Source organism: Ptychodera flava, chromosome 4, assembly GCF_041260155.1.
Source record: "Ptychodera flava strain L36383 chromosome 4, AS_Pfla_20210202, whole genome shotgun sequence".
Lineage (NCBI taxonomy): Eukaryota > Metazoa > Hemichordata > Enteropneusta > Ptychoderidae > Ptychodera > Ptychodera flava.
Window position 1 is genome coordinate 25,989,641 of NC_091931.1, and position 18,874 is coordinate 26,008,514.

The 18,874-nt window shown below is 37.8% G+C and overlaps 1 protein-coding gene across 7 annotated transcripts in view; it reads left to right on the top strand.

Moving 5' to 3' along the window:
- The window catches only part of LOC139131294 (calcium uptake protein 3, mitochondrial-like), a 98,438-nt gene that overhangs the window by 68,932 nt on the left and 10,632 nt on the right, over window positions 1-18,874 (top strand). For 4 of the 7 annotated variants that reach the window (XM_070697289.1, XM_070697291.1, XM_070697290.1 and 1 more), the window contains exons 4-6: window positions 12,609-12,656; window positions 13,251-13,333; window positions 16,353-16,400. In XM_070697289.1, the coding sequence (XP_070553390.1) occupies window positions 12,609-12,656; window positions 13,251-13,333; window positions 16,353-16,400 (179 nt within the window). Of the gene's footprint in view, window positions 1-12,608; window positions 12,657-13,250; window positions 13,334-16,352; window positions 16,446-18,874 lie in introns of all 7 variants that reach the window. The other 3 variants (XM_070697287.1, XM_070697288.1, XM_070697293.1) reach the window with 1 other exon arrangement.

Here is an 18,874-nt window from a genome sequence, read left to right on the forward strand (position 1 = left end):
TTTGCAATGCAATTGTATTTTGTACTAAATGCCATATTATTGCAGACAAATTAATTGTAGGTCGTCCAGACAAAAATCCAGGTGTCAAGGATAACTAACATAGGACATTACATACAGGCTGTGTTGAAAAGTTGAAACATTTCACTATGATTTTGTGTGCTGAACAAGAAATTGTTCTTCAGGACAAAATTATGGAAAAATACAGCAAAAGTTACAACTAATAGAGCATTACATTGTAAACACTCAATGGGATCCATAAAGTGCAAAGATTAATGAGACGGAATTTAGACTTTGAACTCAAAGCATCTAGATCATGGCACTAACGTGATGTAAGAAAATCGTTGGAGACTTTGAATGTCCTTATTCAAAGTCAGGGCGGAGAAATATTGAGTTTAGTACAGTGTAGTATGTTAAAATTAATTGCAGAGAGTAAGGGATTGTTTAGTCCCCACTGTAGCATGTCATGTACTTGTGGTGACATGAACGGACAGGCAGACAGCTGACAGACACCCTTATCTCTGTCCCTCTTCGCCCAGTTAAAAAAAACAGGTCAGAGGAAAAGTTGATGTTATACTGCCACCAGAACAGTGGCAGGTTAGAAGCAATCTTTAATGAATAACTTCAATATAACTGTTACACCATTCTCTCTGTGATTTAAGCTTTAGTGATGGTCCAGCTACAGTCAACACCAGCAATTCCAACTTACATGATGTGTGTGTGTGTGTGTGTATGTGTGTGCATGTGTGCGTGCGTGTGCAATCTGCATGTAAATGTACTGGGTCTGACAGTTGGTTGGTAGAGAACCAAGGATATTATGTCAACAACTAAAATATTGGTATCAGTGTTAACATCAAGCAAAATGTCAGCTTTTCATACAGGCTTAGCAAAAAGAATTGCAGACAGTAGTCATATACAAACAGTGGAAGGAAAAATGACTAATCATAGCTATTGTAAAAAAAACCCCAAACCTCAGATGAACTCTCATACCGACACATTGATGATTTATCACATCAAACAAAACTGGATTGTTTCCATATGTTCAATTTTACCCAAACTATTTTGAAGACATTTACATTTTTAAAATGACTGTTCCCATACATTGTTATTACATACAGGTGTTCAACATGTGTCAGTGCGAATTGGTCTGATTGATTTGAGTTCCTTCCGTTTTTTCTATGCATTTTTTATCAGTAATCAAGAGATTAGTGGCAAGGACTGGCCTCCCTCCATGGTCAACAAAACTGATTTGTAAAGTAGTTTTTGTCTTAATACCTATCAACATCAGTCTCTCGTAAACCCCCCTCCTCATTTTCAGTTTTGCCTTCCATGTGACAGTGGTATGTGCCCCCCCTTCTTTGCCCATGTGTTCTAGATATTGGAGATGTACACATAATAAATCAGAAAGAGACAGCCACGCATATTGCATGATAGTCTGTGTAACTAGGGACCGACACGATCATCACACTGCAATCTTAGATGAAGGTTCTCATTCTTAAAATGCATTTATGAGTCACGTAAAGAGTTGGTTTGCTGAAGAGTTAATTTCAAAATCAGTGTGTATTAATACTAGTATGCAGCATAATGTGTCTTTTTCAATATAAAACCAACCTAGCAGATGCCGATCTAGGCATGGTTCATCTCTAGCCATGGCAATCCACAGTTTATATGAAGAAGATATACACACTGTATGGTATATTTTCTATACCATGTGCTTACAGTGATAATTGATTTTGGCCACTATGGGATAAGGGTTATTTGAATAATTTAAGTTGAGTCCAGTGGTGAAGTGTCTGCCCCAAACAACCTTACTATTTTCCTATTAATACACTCATGACCTCAGATTAGTGTTGTAACGAGCTAACAGGGAACCCAGGATTAGCGTTTATCACTCCTGTCAGTCAGCGCGGAATCCAAAAACCCAGGATTAGCGTTTATCATCGTGTCGGACAGTGCTTACAATTAAAATGTTTTGTTTTCAGGCAACCTAATTTTTCCCATCAGACCACCATGACATCGACTTATCACATCTTGCGGTCTATGGATAAATTGCGAACAAAATACTATTGTGTTTCAAGCCGGTGATGACCGACTTCTAGCCGTCCAGCTAACATGCAATTGAGTCTCTGACAGTCAATGACTCAAGAAATCCTTTTGAAACTCATATATCATCAATCATCTAACTCTGAAAAATCAAAATTTAGGTCAAAATTTACATCCGAATCTGATGATAATATCACGTCCATGTACTGGGAGTTCTCATGACGGTAGTGTGAATCGCAAGGTTTCTTGAACTTCTTCGAGTAGTTTGCACTACGCACAGTAAGGCTGCTTGGCGTTACAGTTGCGGTTCCTGCGCTTAGGTAGTTGAGACAGTCGGGAGCATACGGTCACTTTTCTTTGTTTCTTACGTCCATTACAAAGTGGCTCAGGAACACATCTAAATCATCAACGCAAAACTCTGCCAGATTGTCTGCCATGGGAATTTGTAGCTGCTTCCCCAAAACCTCTGTAACATTTCTCGCCTCGGCCCACTGATTCCACATGCGGACACTCCAGCTTGTGGTTCTTCTGGTGTTTTGCGGCACTCTTCCATGCACTTTTTCCTTAATAATATCGTCTTCAGACATGACATGGAAGCGATTACGTGCTGCAACCATCGTGGTCTTCAAATTAGATTTCTTTGGAGGCAAACCTTTGAGATGTTACTCGCTACACAATAAGGAGCTTGAATGAAAATCACGTGTTTATCTTGCGTTTTTCTAACACCCTTACTGTCGGCGACGCACATCCTAGCACTAATTTATATAATCTCAATTGATATTAGGTCGTGTGTATTATTTCAGGTCGTCTTTCCTATTAACACCTCTGTGGGAAATTTGTTTCAGTACTTCATCATTTATCACCCGCTTCCAAGTTTTCTTTCAGTAGTTAATCACTTATCACCCGCTCGCAAAAACTCAACCACACCTGATAAGTCGTCCTGAGCAACAATTTTAATCCTCAAACACATCAACTGCTGGGTAAACATTTTGACAGATTCAGGCTATAACAAGCTTTGTAAATCTCACGTAGCCTAGCTCTTCCCACAGTGAAAAACGCAGTGTCAGAATTTATTGATGCGAACATACCGTATATGGAGATCTAGGCACTCATCATTTAATTTTATTCCACTTGTTGAGTAGTTACTAGATAACTAAATACCACACAAAAAGAACACATGAGCAACACCAAATTAGAATTTGATGAGCTGAGGACATCAGCCGAGCCGGTGAAATATCATAATAAAGACTATATTGTTTCCTAATAATGTTTACATTGCGACGCATATTTTATCGATGTATTGTGATTGGGTTCTTTTAAACTATCAAGATATTGACTACCACTTGAAATTTCCCACACTCTCAGTTTACCTTCTGCGAACCGTTCAATATAGATTACCGGGCATATTTTGTCAGTGGATCCGATGTTATGGAAACTTCTGCTCCTAAGTTTTGATACTATGTCAAGGATGACTAAACTGCCTAATCAAAGCTGACTGGTATAACTTCCCTTGAACAGATGGGATCGAAGTTTACAATTTACCTTTTTCAACAAACATCGCATGAACTTTGGATTATGTGGGATTTTCGAGCAGATTAATTTGTCCACAAAGTTACGGATGAATTCTTTTTATTTCAGGAAACAAAAGGTTGAGGAAATGAACCCAGGCTAAATACTTTAGGGAGACCTCCGTAATGATTGTTTTATCGCCGAGTATTTTTGCTTTTTCCCCTCTGTACTTCACAGCCATATTTTAAGTCACATTTATCCATTGACAATATTCAAAAAAGTTCTATGTTCTCTCCTCTCAGATATCAAATGGTGCACTTTTAAGTGTAGACTGAGCCAAAAGCACAGATCATATCAAAAATTTTCAGACTGTATAGCATGCAGCTTTTTGATGTAAGAAAGAGAACATGTAAATTGTGAACATGCCTGCAGGGACACATTCAGATACTCTCAGATGCCTACTTTTGGGGTTTCTAAATGAATATCGAGATGAATTCTCTCAAATTCTTGATCACATCAAGTAAGGTTTTAAGCGTACAACTGATGCTATGTTAGTGACAGTTCTTTGGTAGAATTACACTTGTCCCCAGTGCTAGTCAAAGCAGTTGTAAGTACACTGCTTTGACATGCTTTGGAAATAATACATTCATGGCTATGAATATATCGCTTTGAAAATAAGACACTAAATGTCCACACTCGGGCATAAAATGGCCTCTTCCTTGTCAAATAACAAAGTGTCCCTCTCTACTTCCTCCATTTGAACTAGGATTGTGGAGTGGTATAGTTGTACCAATTGGGGTTATGCTGTTTGTTAGATTTCAGCTTTGTCAGTTTTCATTATAGCTTGCTCTGTACTGGCTACAGTTGGTATTTAATCACAGTGTTCTACAGATGAGACAAGGAAGCCTGTGTGAAACTGGAATTCAGGTTCCTAGATAAATTAATGCAATGAGGCAGACTTCGAACTGTGTATAGTGTTCGGCAGAGAAGAGTTTCATGCAATAGAACATAGATTTAGATTGGTATCTTTAGTGAGGTAGACTGATACAGATAATCAGAATGCCTCACTAGAGTCTGGAAAATGACTCCAGGATATCCTTGGAGACCTACAGTACAGCTGTTATAATGAACACGTGATATTTCACATAATCCATAAAATGTCATATGCTTCTCCCACACACAGTCATTCCCCACAATCCACAATGGTTAATTGCCCACGTTTGAAACGTCTTTCCCAAGTTTCCCGTTTCCAACAATTGTAGGAAGCCCACTGATGGTGGCACACACACACACGCACACACCTCCTCATCCTTCCATTGATTGCATACTCTGCCATTCAAATTGCCAACTTTTTTTTCATATTTCCCATCCCCCACTTGCCCAAGAAAAACCTTTATCAGCAGGATAGACAAGCAGAAGCTTACATTAGGATTGGTAAATTTGATGTCATGCACAAAATGACAGTAACAAGTACTCTGAGGAATTGTGATTGGTCATACCCATTACTTTTTATAGGATTCTCAAACAGCAAAAAGAAATGAAAATAAAACTCGAGTAGTTTGAGTGAAGAGCAGAGATGGGCTCTGTGCTAAATAAATTCAACGGCAAAAAATTAGAAAACGAGAAAGGCTGTAGCTGATGGCTTCTTTTGCCATAGTTGTGACAGTGTCTGGCAGCCAGGAAACCAATCACAGATATCAGATATTACATTGATAACAACAGCCTGATAAGCGTAGAATTGGCTTGACCTAGCTGACCTGATAGGGTATACTGATAATGTATCTGATGTCTGTGGTGAAGACAATACAGCTACAGCCAAGACATATACCTTGGAGGCTGTCTGAACAAAAAAACCTGCATGGTTGAACAATGAACACATGTTCTGGGACGGTAGAGCGTACCCGTAGGTTCAGACCACAGGGGGAAACGACTAATTTACAATAGAATGCAGACTAATTGTTACCAGTGCAATAACATACCAAACCTATTTCACAATAAATCATGTGGGAGTCGCAAGCAAGTGATTTCAATATTTTGAAATAGAACAGGGTGCCCCGGCTCTCTAAGTGCTGACAAGGAAATCCTATAATGAGCATCGTCTGGGGACAGTCTCAAAACACTTGACAATGCTTTCCTGGATCCAGAGTTATTCTGCTGAATTGCGACAAGTATATGCTGACTCTTGCCACTAAGGAGGGCTAATTTTAGCTGCTTGATGTGTTTTGATGGTCTTTTAATTCCACTTGACGTCTTGCTTACATAGCAGTAGCCACCTACTTAAGTCAAGGATCAGAGGTATATTTTCCAGGATTTACCAATATATATATTTTATAAACACTGCGAGATCCTGCTTCAGTCACGAAGGCGGAGGAAAGTTGGGCTAATCTGGGAGGCTGAGCACCGCAAATTTTATGGTCAGGTCATGTGTTGGTGAGAAACAATCTCGTAATCATTTTCCGTGCAGCCCTGGACTTCCTTCAGATAATCCCGGGGATGAATTCTCAGTAAAGGTCATATTTGTGGATGGATTTTGTGATAAAACTTTTGATAATGTTTCCATGGGTAAGTCAATCGACCACTGCCTTCCGGAAGCCACACTCTGCCAAGAAACAATATCTTTGGTATGCAGATCGAAATCCCTCTGACTGTGGGAAATTAATTGATTAAAGTCTAAATACATATCTCTCCCCCCCCCCCCACCTGGTATGAACAAAAAATGTGCAAGCACATGTGACATTTTTACAGCAGGAGTTATTTATTACACATTGTATAATTTAGCTGTATGGTCAAGGAGTTACGTGTAATCCGGTTAAGTTTTAATAATGATGAAGTTTCTGTCTTCTAACTTTTCTGACAATAAATGTAATTGAAATAGTCAGTTGCTAATATTGTAGTTGCTATATTCACATCAGCACGACTCTTTTCTTTGAGTCTCCAAAACTCATTTTACATACGCTGTCATCCATGCATATGGATGTGTCTCGCCATTTATAATAGGCAGCTTGTTATGTATGCATATTTTAATAGGATAGTTTAGAAATGATGTCACATTTCTACAGTTAATATGCCAAAAGATAAATATTAGTCTGAAAAGGTTTGACAAGGGTTTCCGGAAATTATGCCAGTGTACAGGGTTGACGTAAATGGCACCAGCTACCATCTGTGTTGTGATCAAAACCATAAGAATGGAAATTTTTAATGCAAATGAGTCCAATGACAAATAGTGTCACTATACACACATCCGCAGAACTGACAAACCGTATCCAACTTCAGCAGCAAAAGTCGTGTGGGTGATGCTATTTTTAGTAACAAACCTACGAGCACAATCATCTTTATTTGATTATTTTGTGTCCAATTGGGTGTCAGCGTAATTTATAAGTTCAAAGGGTAAGGATGCTCCAAAACCTATAGCTCAGTGCACTATACTGTTCATGACACCATCTAGGGCAAAGCTTGTAACAGATAACGTAACATCAAAACACGGCAAGTGCATTCCCCGACTGTTAAAGCAGTTAAAAAGTTCAACAAGTTTTATGATTAAATGGGTTGTTGAAGTACCCTGCTCCACAAACTAAAAAGACCAGTGGCAAACACTATTCGTCATTATACTCGGTGACTCCAGCACCCAGTCTTTATAAATGAGTAGAAAATTTTATTTCTATGGCTGAGCCTTGGTCACACAGACAGTGCGCAGTGATCCTGGACAGTTTTTTGTGTAAGAAAAACAAGAAGACACAGTACAATCAACAAAGGATCAAGTGTGTGTTTTGCTTCCTCTGTGTATAAACAAAGTGGATCAATTTCACTTGAAGAGGAGAGTGTTTTGGTAGAACACATAACTGAAGAAGGAGGTTGTTGTTAGGGCACTTAAAGTTGGAGTAGGGATTTCAAATCAAAACAACCGATTCTTTTCCCCAGTACTTCTTTGATCCTCCATAAGATTTAAATGGCAGTTCTCCAGTGTATGTTACAAGGATAGATTGCAATTGAACCAACAGAACCTGCTTTATCTGTTTGTATCACATGAATTTTCTAACCTGTACAGACCCGTGTCTGTAACCAGTGAGAGTTATTCCCTGAGCGAAAAGTTTCCGAATGTCGCGGGATCTGAAATCAGGCCAGGTTGCTACAAGTACGATGCACCCCACACCAGAGAATTGATCATCTTAATACCAGAAACACAATGGGCCTTTCTAAGAGGGTGTGCAATGCATGCAGGCTCGATCTGCTTGAGCTTGTTCCGTGCTCCCACCAACTGGTGTCTGCCCAAAAAACAAGGCACAAATTGGTGTTGTATTGCCAAGGCCCGCCACGGCGGTGAATTCAAGCAGCCCAGCCACCCACTGTCAAAACTGACAACACAGCTGCCGACTAACAAACACACTGGGCCTTCCTAAGACAGCTTGTGTTGCACTCCATGTACCGGTATTACATGTCTGGCGGCCCTTTGAACTGCAGTAGTTCCGCGGATAGTTTAGCTTTGCAGAAGAATGAAAACAAAATTAAAACCCCAATATCAGCTAACCCTTTTAAGTTTTAATGATATTTACAATGGTTAGCACTGATGCCAGAAATAATATTATTTAAGTCCGGAAAGGGAGCGTTGATTACTACTGGACTTCCTTCTGAGTGTATTACTTAATTGTCCTGAATTTCAATGTTTTTATATTGTCAAAATATGAAATCAGAATCCCCATGCATTCTTAATTATCATTTTACCTGTAGGACCGGTATTAACAACCATCGACTGTATGATGGTAGTCAAACTTATCGTATGTTGACGTGGACATTTTATAAGGAGTCGGTCTTGAGTCACTAATGGAACCATGGCATACTTTATATGCCTCTAAACACACTTTACAACTGGATTTGTCAATAATGTAATTCAATCAGATCTCATTTTCCTTCTATCGCTGCTTATGTGAAGTCTCATTTCTGCCTCTGCAGCTCTTCTTTGATTGGAGTTGACAGAGATAAGTGGATATAGACACATACAGTCCACCAGTCCAGCTGTGCTGTCCGTTTCATGGTCTAGTTTCATTTCTCATATGTAGTAATTTATTTCCAACAGTCAATACAACTGATACCACTTCTTCCAGAATTTCTCCCATGATTACCATATGACATAAGTTGGTACACGTATTAAAAAATTCAAATGTACTGTTTTTTCCATCAATGCAACATTCTTGTCTTCACAGCCTGTCAAGGTCACCTTGACCAAAATAAATTGACTGTAGTGTCATGACATGCCCAATCTGATTAAAGTCCGATGTAGAGATGGGTGGGTCTTTTACACTATGGTATTATGGTCTTTTCTCTTCAGTCTTCCCCTCAGTAGTGAATTTTAATCACATTGTGTCATGCCCCACTATTTCAGTGATAACTGTGACCCAAGTTCCTGTATACCACTATAATCCAATGAATAATTAATGTACAAGCCTGCATACAATCCTCTATTTCCTGTCACAACACCCAGCTTAGATTTTAGCAAAGTACCAGAAAAGGATGAACATTTGTATGTTTCGTCAATTTCACTCAAAGGTCATGGTGAACTTGACTTCAGTATTTCCAACGTGGCACTGGATGACTGTCACCTTTGTTTCACCTCCCCACATATTACACATATCACAACATCTTCCTCCATACCAACTTTGCTTGCTAAGACATGAATGTAAATTGATTAATATTCTATTCATGTCCCGGTATTTCAGATTCTAATTCTAATGATGAAGTGCTCTAATCTCATTACGCTGCCACTGCCAAACAGGTTGTAGATTAACTTTTTTCATTTACTGGGACTATATTCAACTTAATTCCATTATATTTAGATTAACTTTTAATTACTGCACACTTTCTATCAAGCAACTTGAGAATACTATCGGCATTACCAGTAGAACAAATTTCAATGGCTTTAATGTACAGAAGGTCTCAATGAATGACTTCAACTGTCAGTTGGTCACATCCATCATGAAAACTGGCTGTTTGTTGATAATATAGTTTTAATTTATAGGAAATTGTTCTGAAATTTTACACAAACTGTCAATGCCATATTTCTAGAAGGCAATTCAACATTGTTGTATATCAATATTTAATTGTAAGTATGTAAATGATCACCCCCCAACCCTGTTTGTTGTTTTCACTTTCAAAAATTGTTTGATAAACTTTCAGCAATGTTTAATTTTTCTGTAAATTTTGCAGCTGCATTTAATTACATCTGTATTTTAAATCTATTTGTTTTAAATCTCTGTAATGTACACATTGCTGACCTGGCGGACAATAATAAACCATGAACTCCCGCCAGATAATTCAGCAAGTATTTGTTGAATCAACACGTGCCAACAAGTAAGTTCAAGTTTTAAAGATTAACATCACAGCATTGTACTTGGTCAGTGAACCCTACAGTCCTTCAGCAATGTTGACAGAAAACCAGTGAGGTGATCAGATAAAAAACTGGCTGGCCGCAAGCAACTTGAGATCCGTGTTTGTGTATGTAGGCTGCACTTTCCGCTAGAAGACAAAACACCTAAATGTGAGAACTCTGTGACTTCTAGCCACTGTCTGTTTTGTGAAAACGTTCAACAAACCATCCCTGTGTTTATTCAGTTTCTTGTAAAGTGGTGGCAAAGTGTGAGTGTATATATATTACTGTACATCACCCAGCAGATTGTATCCCTTGCAGTCTTACCATAGTCCCGAAACTGTTCTGAACTGCTTTGTTTCAATGGTACATAGGCTGTTTTGGACTTGAAGGCAAATGGTGTGCAAGGGACAAGCCACATTATACCTGTCTTGAAAACCATGTTCTGGAAACTTGCCGTGATATTACACAGGATTCCTTCAGTACAAACCTGTATATATCTCATAGTTTGACAACTTGCGTTTCAAACCCAGTGAGCGCCTTTCATCCTGTGAAGTAGGGAACGTGTCTGTGTTCCATACCATTCTGCTTATGTCAGCTCGCTCTTCAACACTGCCCCAGACCTAGGGAGTTTACAAAGCGAAACAAAATCAAAATTTGTGTACATATTGGATCCTAGTGGAAAGTTAGAAATTATACCACAGTGGGACTTTATAGCGATCATTTTGCTTGATGGACAAATCACTTCATAAAGCGGTAATTCCAACAACATTGAAAGGAAATAAAATGATGTAGTCCATCGAATGCATACATTGTAGACAAATATGCCATGATCCATCATGGCAGTTAATATGGAATAGTGTTCATTACAGGACAAGGCCATATTGACTTGATGACTCAAGTCCAGTGAAAGACACAGTTATATTGGCAAATGCTCAGAACTTAATGACCCGTTCAAGACTCAGGAGGGGACTTGAGATTCCCTTGTTCTGAAGTTCTGTTTACTCTGCATTACCAGAATGTTGCAGGCCTGCTTCTTTCAACCCTTGCCAATTTAGAAGAGCAAATATTGTCGCAAGTGTTTGAGGTAATGACCTCACCAAGTGACCCGTGACTGGCCTTTTTTTTCCCATTTTCATTTCATCGCTGATGGTGGGCCGTCTCTGGCAGCAAAGTGTCTGTTCACAGTTTAATAATCTGTAATTACATGCTATATATTGGTGGATTTTCTTTTGACTGGCTGTACCAGTGGTGGCTAGAGTTTCAATGTGCGGAATCGGCAAAGCAAATGTTTGTGCTTGACCATCAAACCGATTTGCTGTGCATGATTTGCCTTCTTGCTGCCGCAAATACCAATTGGTAGAGGGCGCCAGACTGCAGGAAACGCAGTCTTGACTGCAAGCGCCTCAATCAATCCGTGGTTACCTTTTCTTCAAATCATTGATTTCTTGGAAAAAGGAAACTATGATTGACAGACAGGCGTGTGCACAGCTTAAATATACTCTTCACAGTAAATTTTTGAAGATTAAAGTACAGATGTTAATACTTCAAAGTAGTTTTGGATACCCAAAAATCAGGAAAGGAAGGCGTGTATCAACTGGCTTTCCTGTTTGCCAAGTCAGTACCATGGTGCAGGGTGGAACACATGGGAAATGCTGATCAAAGTTCGTAGCAGACCAAATGCCAACACTTCCTTTGTGACAAAATGATTGAAATGGTAGAGGAAGTGTCTGGAGTGACCATTTCCACTTTTTTGGACACTTAATCCAGGCTACCATTTGCCAAAGCCCTTCTATAAAGTATCAAAATAAGCCAAACACGTAACCTATACAGTGCTTAACCCTCAGCATGGTGAAACATGATAGAAGCATCTGTGTACTCCACTTTTAAGTACCATGTGCAGTGAACTCAATACCGCACATGAAAAACCCAGTAAATTCTGATTGTTTTGAGCAATGGAAGCAGGGTAAATATTGAAGTATTCAGCCATCAAAGTAGTACAACATGTACTAGTTGTAAACTTCTGAATCCAAAGTGGAGTTCAGGAACACCATTTTTCAGATGCATGCGAAAAACGTTGACATTTCTATCCTGTCGAGAAGGTTCGTTGTATACTTTGCATGCTGCGTAGAAGCACGTTCTGAAAAGTTGAGCAATATCTATTGGAGCAAGACGCCTTCACCTTTTGTGACTTTTATCCACTACACTGAGTGTTTATATGTATGTTTAGTGCACAACATGATACATCAATACAGAGACTATTGAACCATGTAGCTCAGCTCAGTTCATCATCACCTACTTAGCCCAGCAGTTGTCAAAACATACTTGACTATCCAAGCTTTCACTTTCTTGATATCTGTCTGGGCAGGGAAGAGAAACACGTAAACAGCAGGTTTTCTCCACCAGTTAATACTAATAGCAACAGAGAGAAGGTTGGATTCACATCCTAGCATGACTAACAAGAATTGTATTATTTTCAGCCACCCTGTATATGTGGGTGGCCAAAATAGATGAGATTGTTCAGCAATACCGCCAGCAAATACTTCAGAATCCACAGGTGCAGTGTTCAGGCACATCTGAACAAACAAAGTAATTGCACACAAGTGACAATAGGTGGCAGTATTGCTAAAATGCAAGTGTTCCAACTTTTGACACAGGCAATGAGGGTATAATAGTCTTTTCTCATCCTGTTTATTTTCAGGAATCATCTCCTACACACAGTATCTCTTCCTGTTATGTATTCTCACCAGTAAGTAATTTTGCAGACTTTTCTTAATTTTTTTCATTTAATGGAAGAAGAACATTTTTGGGGTTGTTGTGTTCGAGTAATTATGAAAGCTGTATAACCCCATCACTCCAAGTTCTAACTTGTTCAGAGGTTTGTGACAGGTATAGTTTCAAAGTCAATACTATTCAGAAAAATAATTCTTATTTATTTTATTTATTGACTTTTACCTATTTGTTGTTTGTTATACTTGCAAATCAATGCAGCACAATAACTACAGAGTAATAATAAGATTGTCTTAACTTTCACCCTATTTCCATGAGCAAAGGTCTAAGCATTCAATAAAAACAAAGGAATCCAACCAAACAGGGGCAAAGAAAAAGGTACAAAAAGTTGTTGATAGGGTCAGTAGCAGTAGAATGAAATACTACTTGAATATCTTGCAATTAATGCCTATCCTAAGCACTTATAATTTGTTGTTTCCCACAGCGGCGTGTGAAGGATGACATGCAGTTGTGATGTGGGTGCTTTCTAACTTTCAGCTTTTATATTCAACAAATACATTTGTCGAGTAGGTCAGGGTATCATTCATATTCTTATTCTGTTATTCTCCTGCAGAACCAAAGGCAGGGTTTCAGATTGCATTCAACATGTTTGACAGGGATGGAAACCAAAGAGTGGACAGAAAAGAATTCTTAGTGGTATGTTCTTGTCTTGGTTTGTCTATCACCATAATCTGCATTTAAAGGTATACTGTCACCTGTTCCAATTTTGCCACAGTTACCATGGAAAGAGAAAATCTAACCAATCACAGATTTTAAGCGGGTGGCGGCTTTTTAAAAACAGCGCCCTCACATGGGCATTTTGAATACCAAGGAACGTCCCTTTGACCATATATGGGCATATTCAGATTACAGGTGACTCTATACCTTTAAGGTAGAACGTTCCCTAGGGACAGATATTCAAATTCTCAAACTGTATTGTCTTTGCCCATATGCCTTATTGAATTTGCCACGCTATGGCACCAACTGTAATTAGTCACTTGGTATTTAAAGCTCCATAAGCTGTATCTTTTGGCTATTTTTTTCAGAACTTTTGTTTTGTGGTTTCCCTACACTTTCTGCAATGAATCCTTAAACTGTAATTTAATGCCAAGTATTTAGCATATCAACACAACCTATATGAGTATAATTTCCATTGTTATTGTTAGCTACTATAGACTATAGTCTATAGAAGCTATTGGGATGGGATTCCGTCCGGCGTCTGTATGTATGTATGCATGTCTGTATGTATGTATGTATGTATGTATGTATGTATGTATGTCCGTTTGTGAGGCGTCCGCCCACTCAAATATCTCGAGAACCGCAGTACTTACTGATTTGATATTTGTTGTGTAGATGAAAAATAGGATTTTGAGAAACCATTTTTTTGAATTTTTTGATATTGTTGAAAATATGCAAATTAGTGCCAAAAAAGGCATTTTTGGTAAAAAATCTTCTTCATAACCGCTGGTCAGATAGCTTTGTTATTTGGTATACAGTTCACTAGGGATAACCCAACTTAGATTTGTTCAAATTGTGATGAAATATGCAAATCTGTATTTTTAAGGAATTTTTTGGTCATTTTTGGTCAAAACTTTATTTCATCAAAACCGCTCGTCTGAAAGCTTTGCTATTTGGTATACAGGTTCCTACAGATGAACTTAATATGATATATTGAATATATGATGAAATCTGCAATTTTGTATTTTTGGTGCTTTTTTGCCATTTTTGGTCAAAAAATGTGTTTCTCAAAAACTACTTGTCTTGATGCCTTTCATATTTGGGATACAGGTTCCTCGGGGTTGTCTTAGTGTGATATATTGAAATTTGATGAAATCTTCAATTTTTGTATTTTTGGGTAAATTTTTGCCATTTTTGGTCCAAATATTTGTTTCTCAAAAGTTACTCATCTGATAGCTTTGATATTTAGTATACAGGTTCCTGGGCTTTATCTTAATGTAATATTGAAATAATGATGAAATCGTCAATTTTGTATTTTTGCAGCTAATTTTGCCTTTTTTGGTCAGGCCATCCTTAAATGAGCTATCAAAGATATCCACCTTCTTCATCAGTACATGTGTCACAAAAAGTTATTCTCTACATAACACAGTAGAGCTCTGTCAACTGTTGAGTCGCTTGTTTTTTCAAAACCGCTGGTCAGACAGCTTTAATATTTGGTTTACATGTCCCAAGGATGACCTTAGTGAGATAATTTCATACAGTCAGGAAATACTTAATTTTGTATCCATGTCTATAGTAGCTTCAGGGACTTTGGCCCTATGTTTTAAAATTGTACTCAAGTCCGGACTAGAATTCATTCGTAAACAATAAATAATGATCACTACACACATACAATATAAGCTGTGTTGACAAAAAGAATACTCGAAATTTCAGCATGAGAAACTGATTAGGGTCAGACACGGTAGTTGATATACAGAAGCAGAATACTGAAAAACTTGCCACAAGTTACAGCTTATGTCTGGCAGGAATGTACATCTCATGCATATCAATTAGATAAAGTGTTTTAACAAGATGAACTATTTCCAAAGCTGTCAGAAAGTTTTTTGAAGTGAATGCTAGCTTTGACAGGTAGCTAGTGTAGATAAACACTTTATGACGAGGTCGAATTTCTGAATCTTAGAGACAAGGCAAGCGGCTGCATTTTGAAGTGATTGTAGTTGTCCAAGCTTAATCTTCCCAGTACCATACAACAGACTGTAGCAATAATCCAGACTAGACATTATAAATATGTGAACCATATTGGGTAATAACAGATTTATCATATACGCATGCCCAGAACTGTAACAATGATAGGCAAAACGTTAAATCTTTAGGCTTTACTTAACACCAACTCATGTATTGCAGGTTTCGCTCATTTAGATTGTGCTGAGTCATTTAACGTAAAAGTCTGATTAAAAAAGAAAAAAATTAAAATAATGTTTAAACAGTATATTTGATTGACTTATTGGTAGATATACCCATGCTGCAATATATATTTATTCTTTTCCTGTAATAATCATCTAATCTAAATCGTCTTGTCTAAATATTACAAGAACTTTATTGCACTAACCACAGGATAACTTTATAAGATTCAATATATTATTCCAGTATTTATCTACCCAAACAATCCTTGTTCCTCAAAGCCCTTCAAACTTTTATGTCGGTAACATCGCGTCGTAGGCCAAGAGTGGCAGCCATTTTGTTTTTAAATTTGCTTTAAATTTTTCAAACTGCAAATATACTTGGGGAACATTCCAAAACTGATGAGGTTTATGGTGCATATCTCAATGTTTACTGTAAAATATCACAGCTAAAATTTTACTTTTAAGGTCACTAGGAAGAAGCGATATTGGCATGATTATATGATAAACAATGATATTGTTGACAAATGAATTCTTGCATGGACAAAAATTCACTGGTAAACACTAACACTGAACATTAAATACATAAAAGCTGTATTAATGAGTTGAACACACTAGACATTTTGACGTACCTTTTGGATTATGGTATATCAAAGCGTACGTTACTAACTGAAGAACGGAACTGTGAAATACACCTAAAGTTACAGCTAAGGGTTTTGAAATCTTGGCCCAAACCATTCAAAATTGCTTGAAAAAAAAAACGAATTGCATTTTCATATGTCAAACTTCTCACCATCCTTGTTTGCTCGTGGTTTCAGGTTGAAGAAATCTTTGGGAAGAAAACTGACGACGAATCTGGCGAAAGCGTGAGTTTAGTATCAAAATACCTGTCTCCCGACTCTGAAGAACCCGTATGTATTCTCACTGACGATTTTAAAGTGAGCACGTAAGCCTCCAACGTAGAAACCTCAGTGCAAACACCGTGGCTTATGCATTACACGCCATTCTCTCCTTCACACGCACAACAAGCCTTTTAGACGTACATGTTTGCCTAACTGGCCATAGTCTAATGTTAGGTTCTGGCAAAGCTTTGCATATATCTAAGCTGTCCTCTTTGTTTCTATAATCAGCTATTTCATTCTGTTTCAATGTAAGATTTTTTTTGCAACAGACAGTCATAATGCGTCTTTGCTGTGTGATGATCTCATAGGACTGGCTGTTTTTTTGTCTGTCTAAAACTGTGCGTGTTAAGTTTTTTTTTCTACAACATTCTGCTTGGTGTGATGTGGTTCTTTCCTATCGCCCTGATTTCCTTTACTGTTTTTATTTCTCAACTGTCTGACGGTGTTTGCTCTAAGCTTTGCTACCTTGGAGGAGTTTAAGTGCTCACTTGGTAAGATGTGCAAAATAGAAATTGTAAAACAAGTGATGTGTCTACTCAAAGCAGTAGAAATTTTGTCATTTTAGAACTAATGAAAACAATGTCTTCTCCCCTGTAAAAAGATATTATTGGATTTACATATCTTGGTGATTGTAAATCTATATGTGTGGTAGGTATATTGCGTCGGCTCTCTCCTGTTCTTTGAATTCTAGTTTTCAGTGCAATAGTACCATACTTCTTTATTTGCAATGCACTATGGGAAAAAGTGGAGATTAGCAGAGGCAGGTCAAAGTTTCCTATCAATGACTAGAACACTAGGGAGTCATTGGGGTTACAAATGGGGATGGAATACTGTAAAAGACGTAGTTTTTGATATTTTTCGCCATTTTTGTTTTGTGAGTCGATTTCAAGTTCTTGTTCTACTTCCCAATGCATGCAGAAAAACCTACTGCTTTAATTGCAGACACAACATCTATACATGTAAAGTGCACTGTCATTGCTTACATGTGAATTCTGGTCTGGACCAGAATTCACTTGCCAACAGTAGCAATGCAGTATATATGTACTGGCTGAGTTGACAAGCTTAATACCATGCGTCTCAACTTATATTGGGGAGTAGAACAAGGAAATATAGTTGAGATTCAAAACAAAATAGGAAAAAGTATCACAAGTTACAGTACTGGCCCGGTGAATATTTATTCACTTTTGATTTTTTATTTCAATATTGTCCCTGATAGTTGAACTCTGTCAAACTCACTCACAGTGAAAATCTGTCAATAAAGCTGGATTCTGTTGTTTCACAGACATATCAGTGAATTTAAATCCCAATGAAAATATCTCAAACATTGAAATGGAAATAAAACCCCAAGATTATTGATTTTTACAGCACGTAGCTAGATACCCTTCCAGGGAAACCCTGTTTCTGAGATCTGTATCCTCTGATCTTCACACGTGCTGCACCTGTCTCCCAAGCGCAGTTCAAATTGGTCAATTTTATCACATTCAAATATTGCTGTGCTTGCATCTCATGTATTTTCCACTCAGGCACTTTGCACAAGCTGTTTCACCGCAGTCATATACATAATTTGAACAGCAGTCAACTATGGTCTAGATAATTTGCTCTGGCAATCGCTGGTGGTGTGTTGTTGAAAAATCCTGTCAGATTCTGTGTGATTTTTTTTTGAAAATAACACTTAATTGTACAAAAACTTAAAAAACCCATGAACATTGTGTAGCATATAGTGTATGGGGACTATATTTTCCGAATCACTCATCACCAGTTCAAGAAAGCACATCAGTAAGATGATGCAAAAAATATCATGGCAACTCTCTCTTTCTGTGAAAATAGCCAGTGTATCACCCTATGTGTCACAGTGTGTGCTATACACACTGCTGTGTGTAGTGATAACAGTGCATTTTGTAATTGAAGTTCTGTGCGACAAATGTTGGCCAAAATTCAGAATGTCAAATTTTATTGCAAAATCATAAAAGGGACAGACCCCAGCACCCATTACACTGTATTGTATCTGATAAAAGTCATCCCACCATCTCTAGTGTGAATCACCATATGCACCGCTTGTCTGACCAGCATGTTAAAAACAGACTTCTCTGTAAGAATCATATTAACTGAAAAAGGTATCCAGTTATTATAGACATCCAAATCTGACTCTGCTATTATTTTAGCAGCTAATAACTACAGCTCAGTGTTTAAAAAGAATTAAGTGACAACAGTATTTAGGCTGAGATTCTTTCAAAAAAATGTTTTCTATATCTGTTGGTGAGTGTACCAAAGGCATATCATATATAGGTGCATCCTTGCACAAGAAAATTTGGCATTTTCCAGTATTGTATTGTGTTACCTGAATAAATTACATTATATGAAAAATTCAAGTTCTGAGGTAAGGGTACTGCCATCAAGGTGGTTTTGGGACACCCACCTCTTTTCATATAGGTTGAACG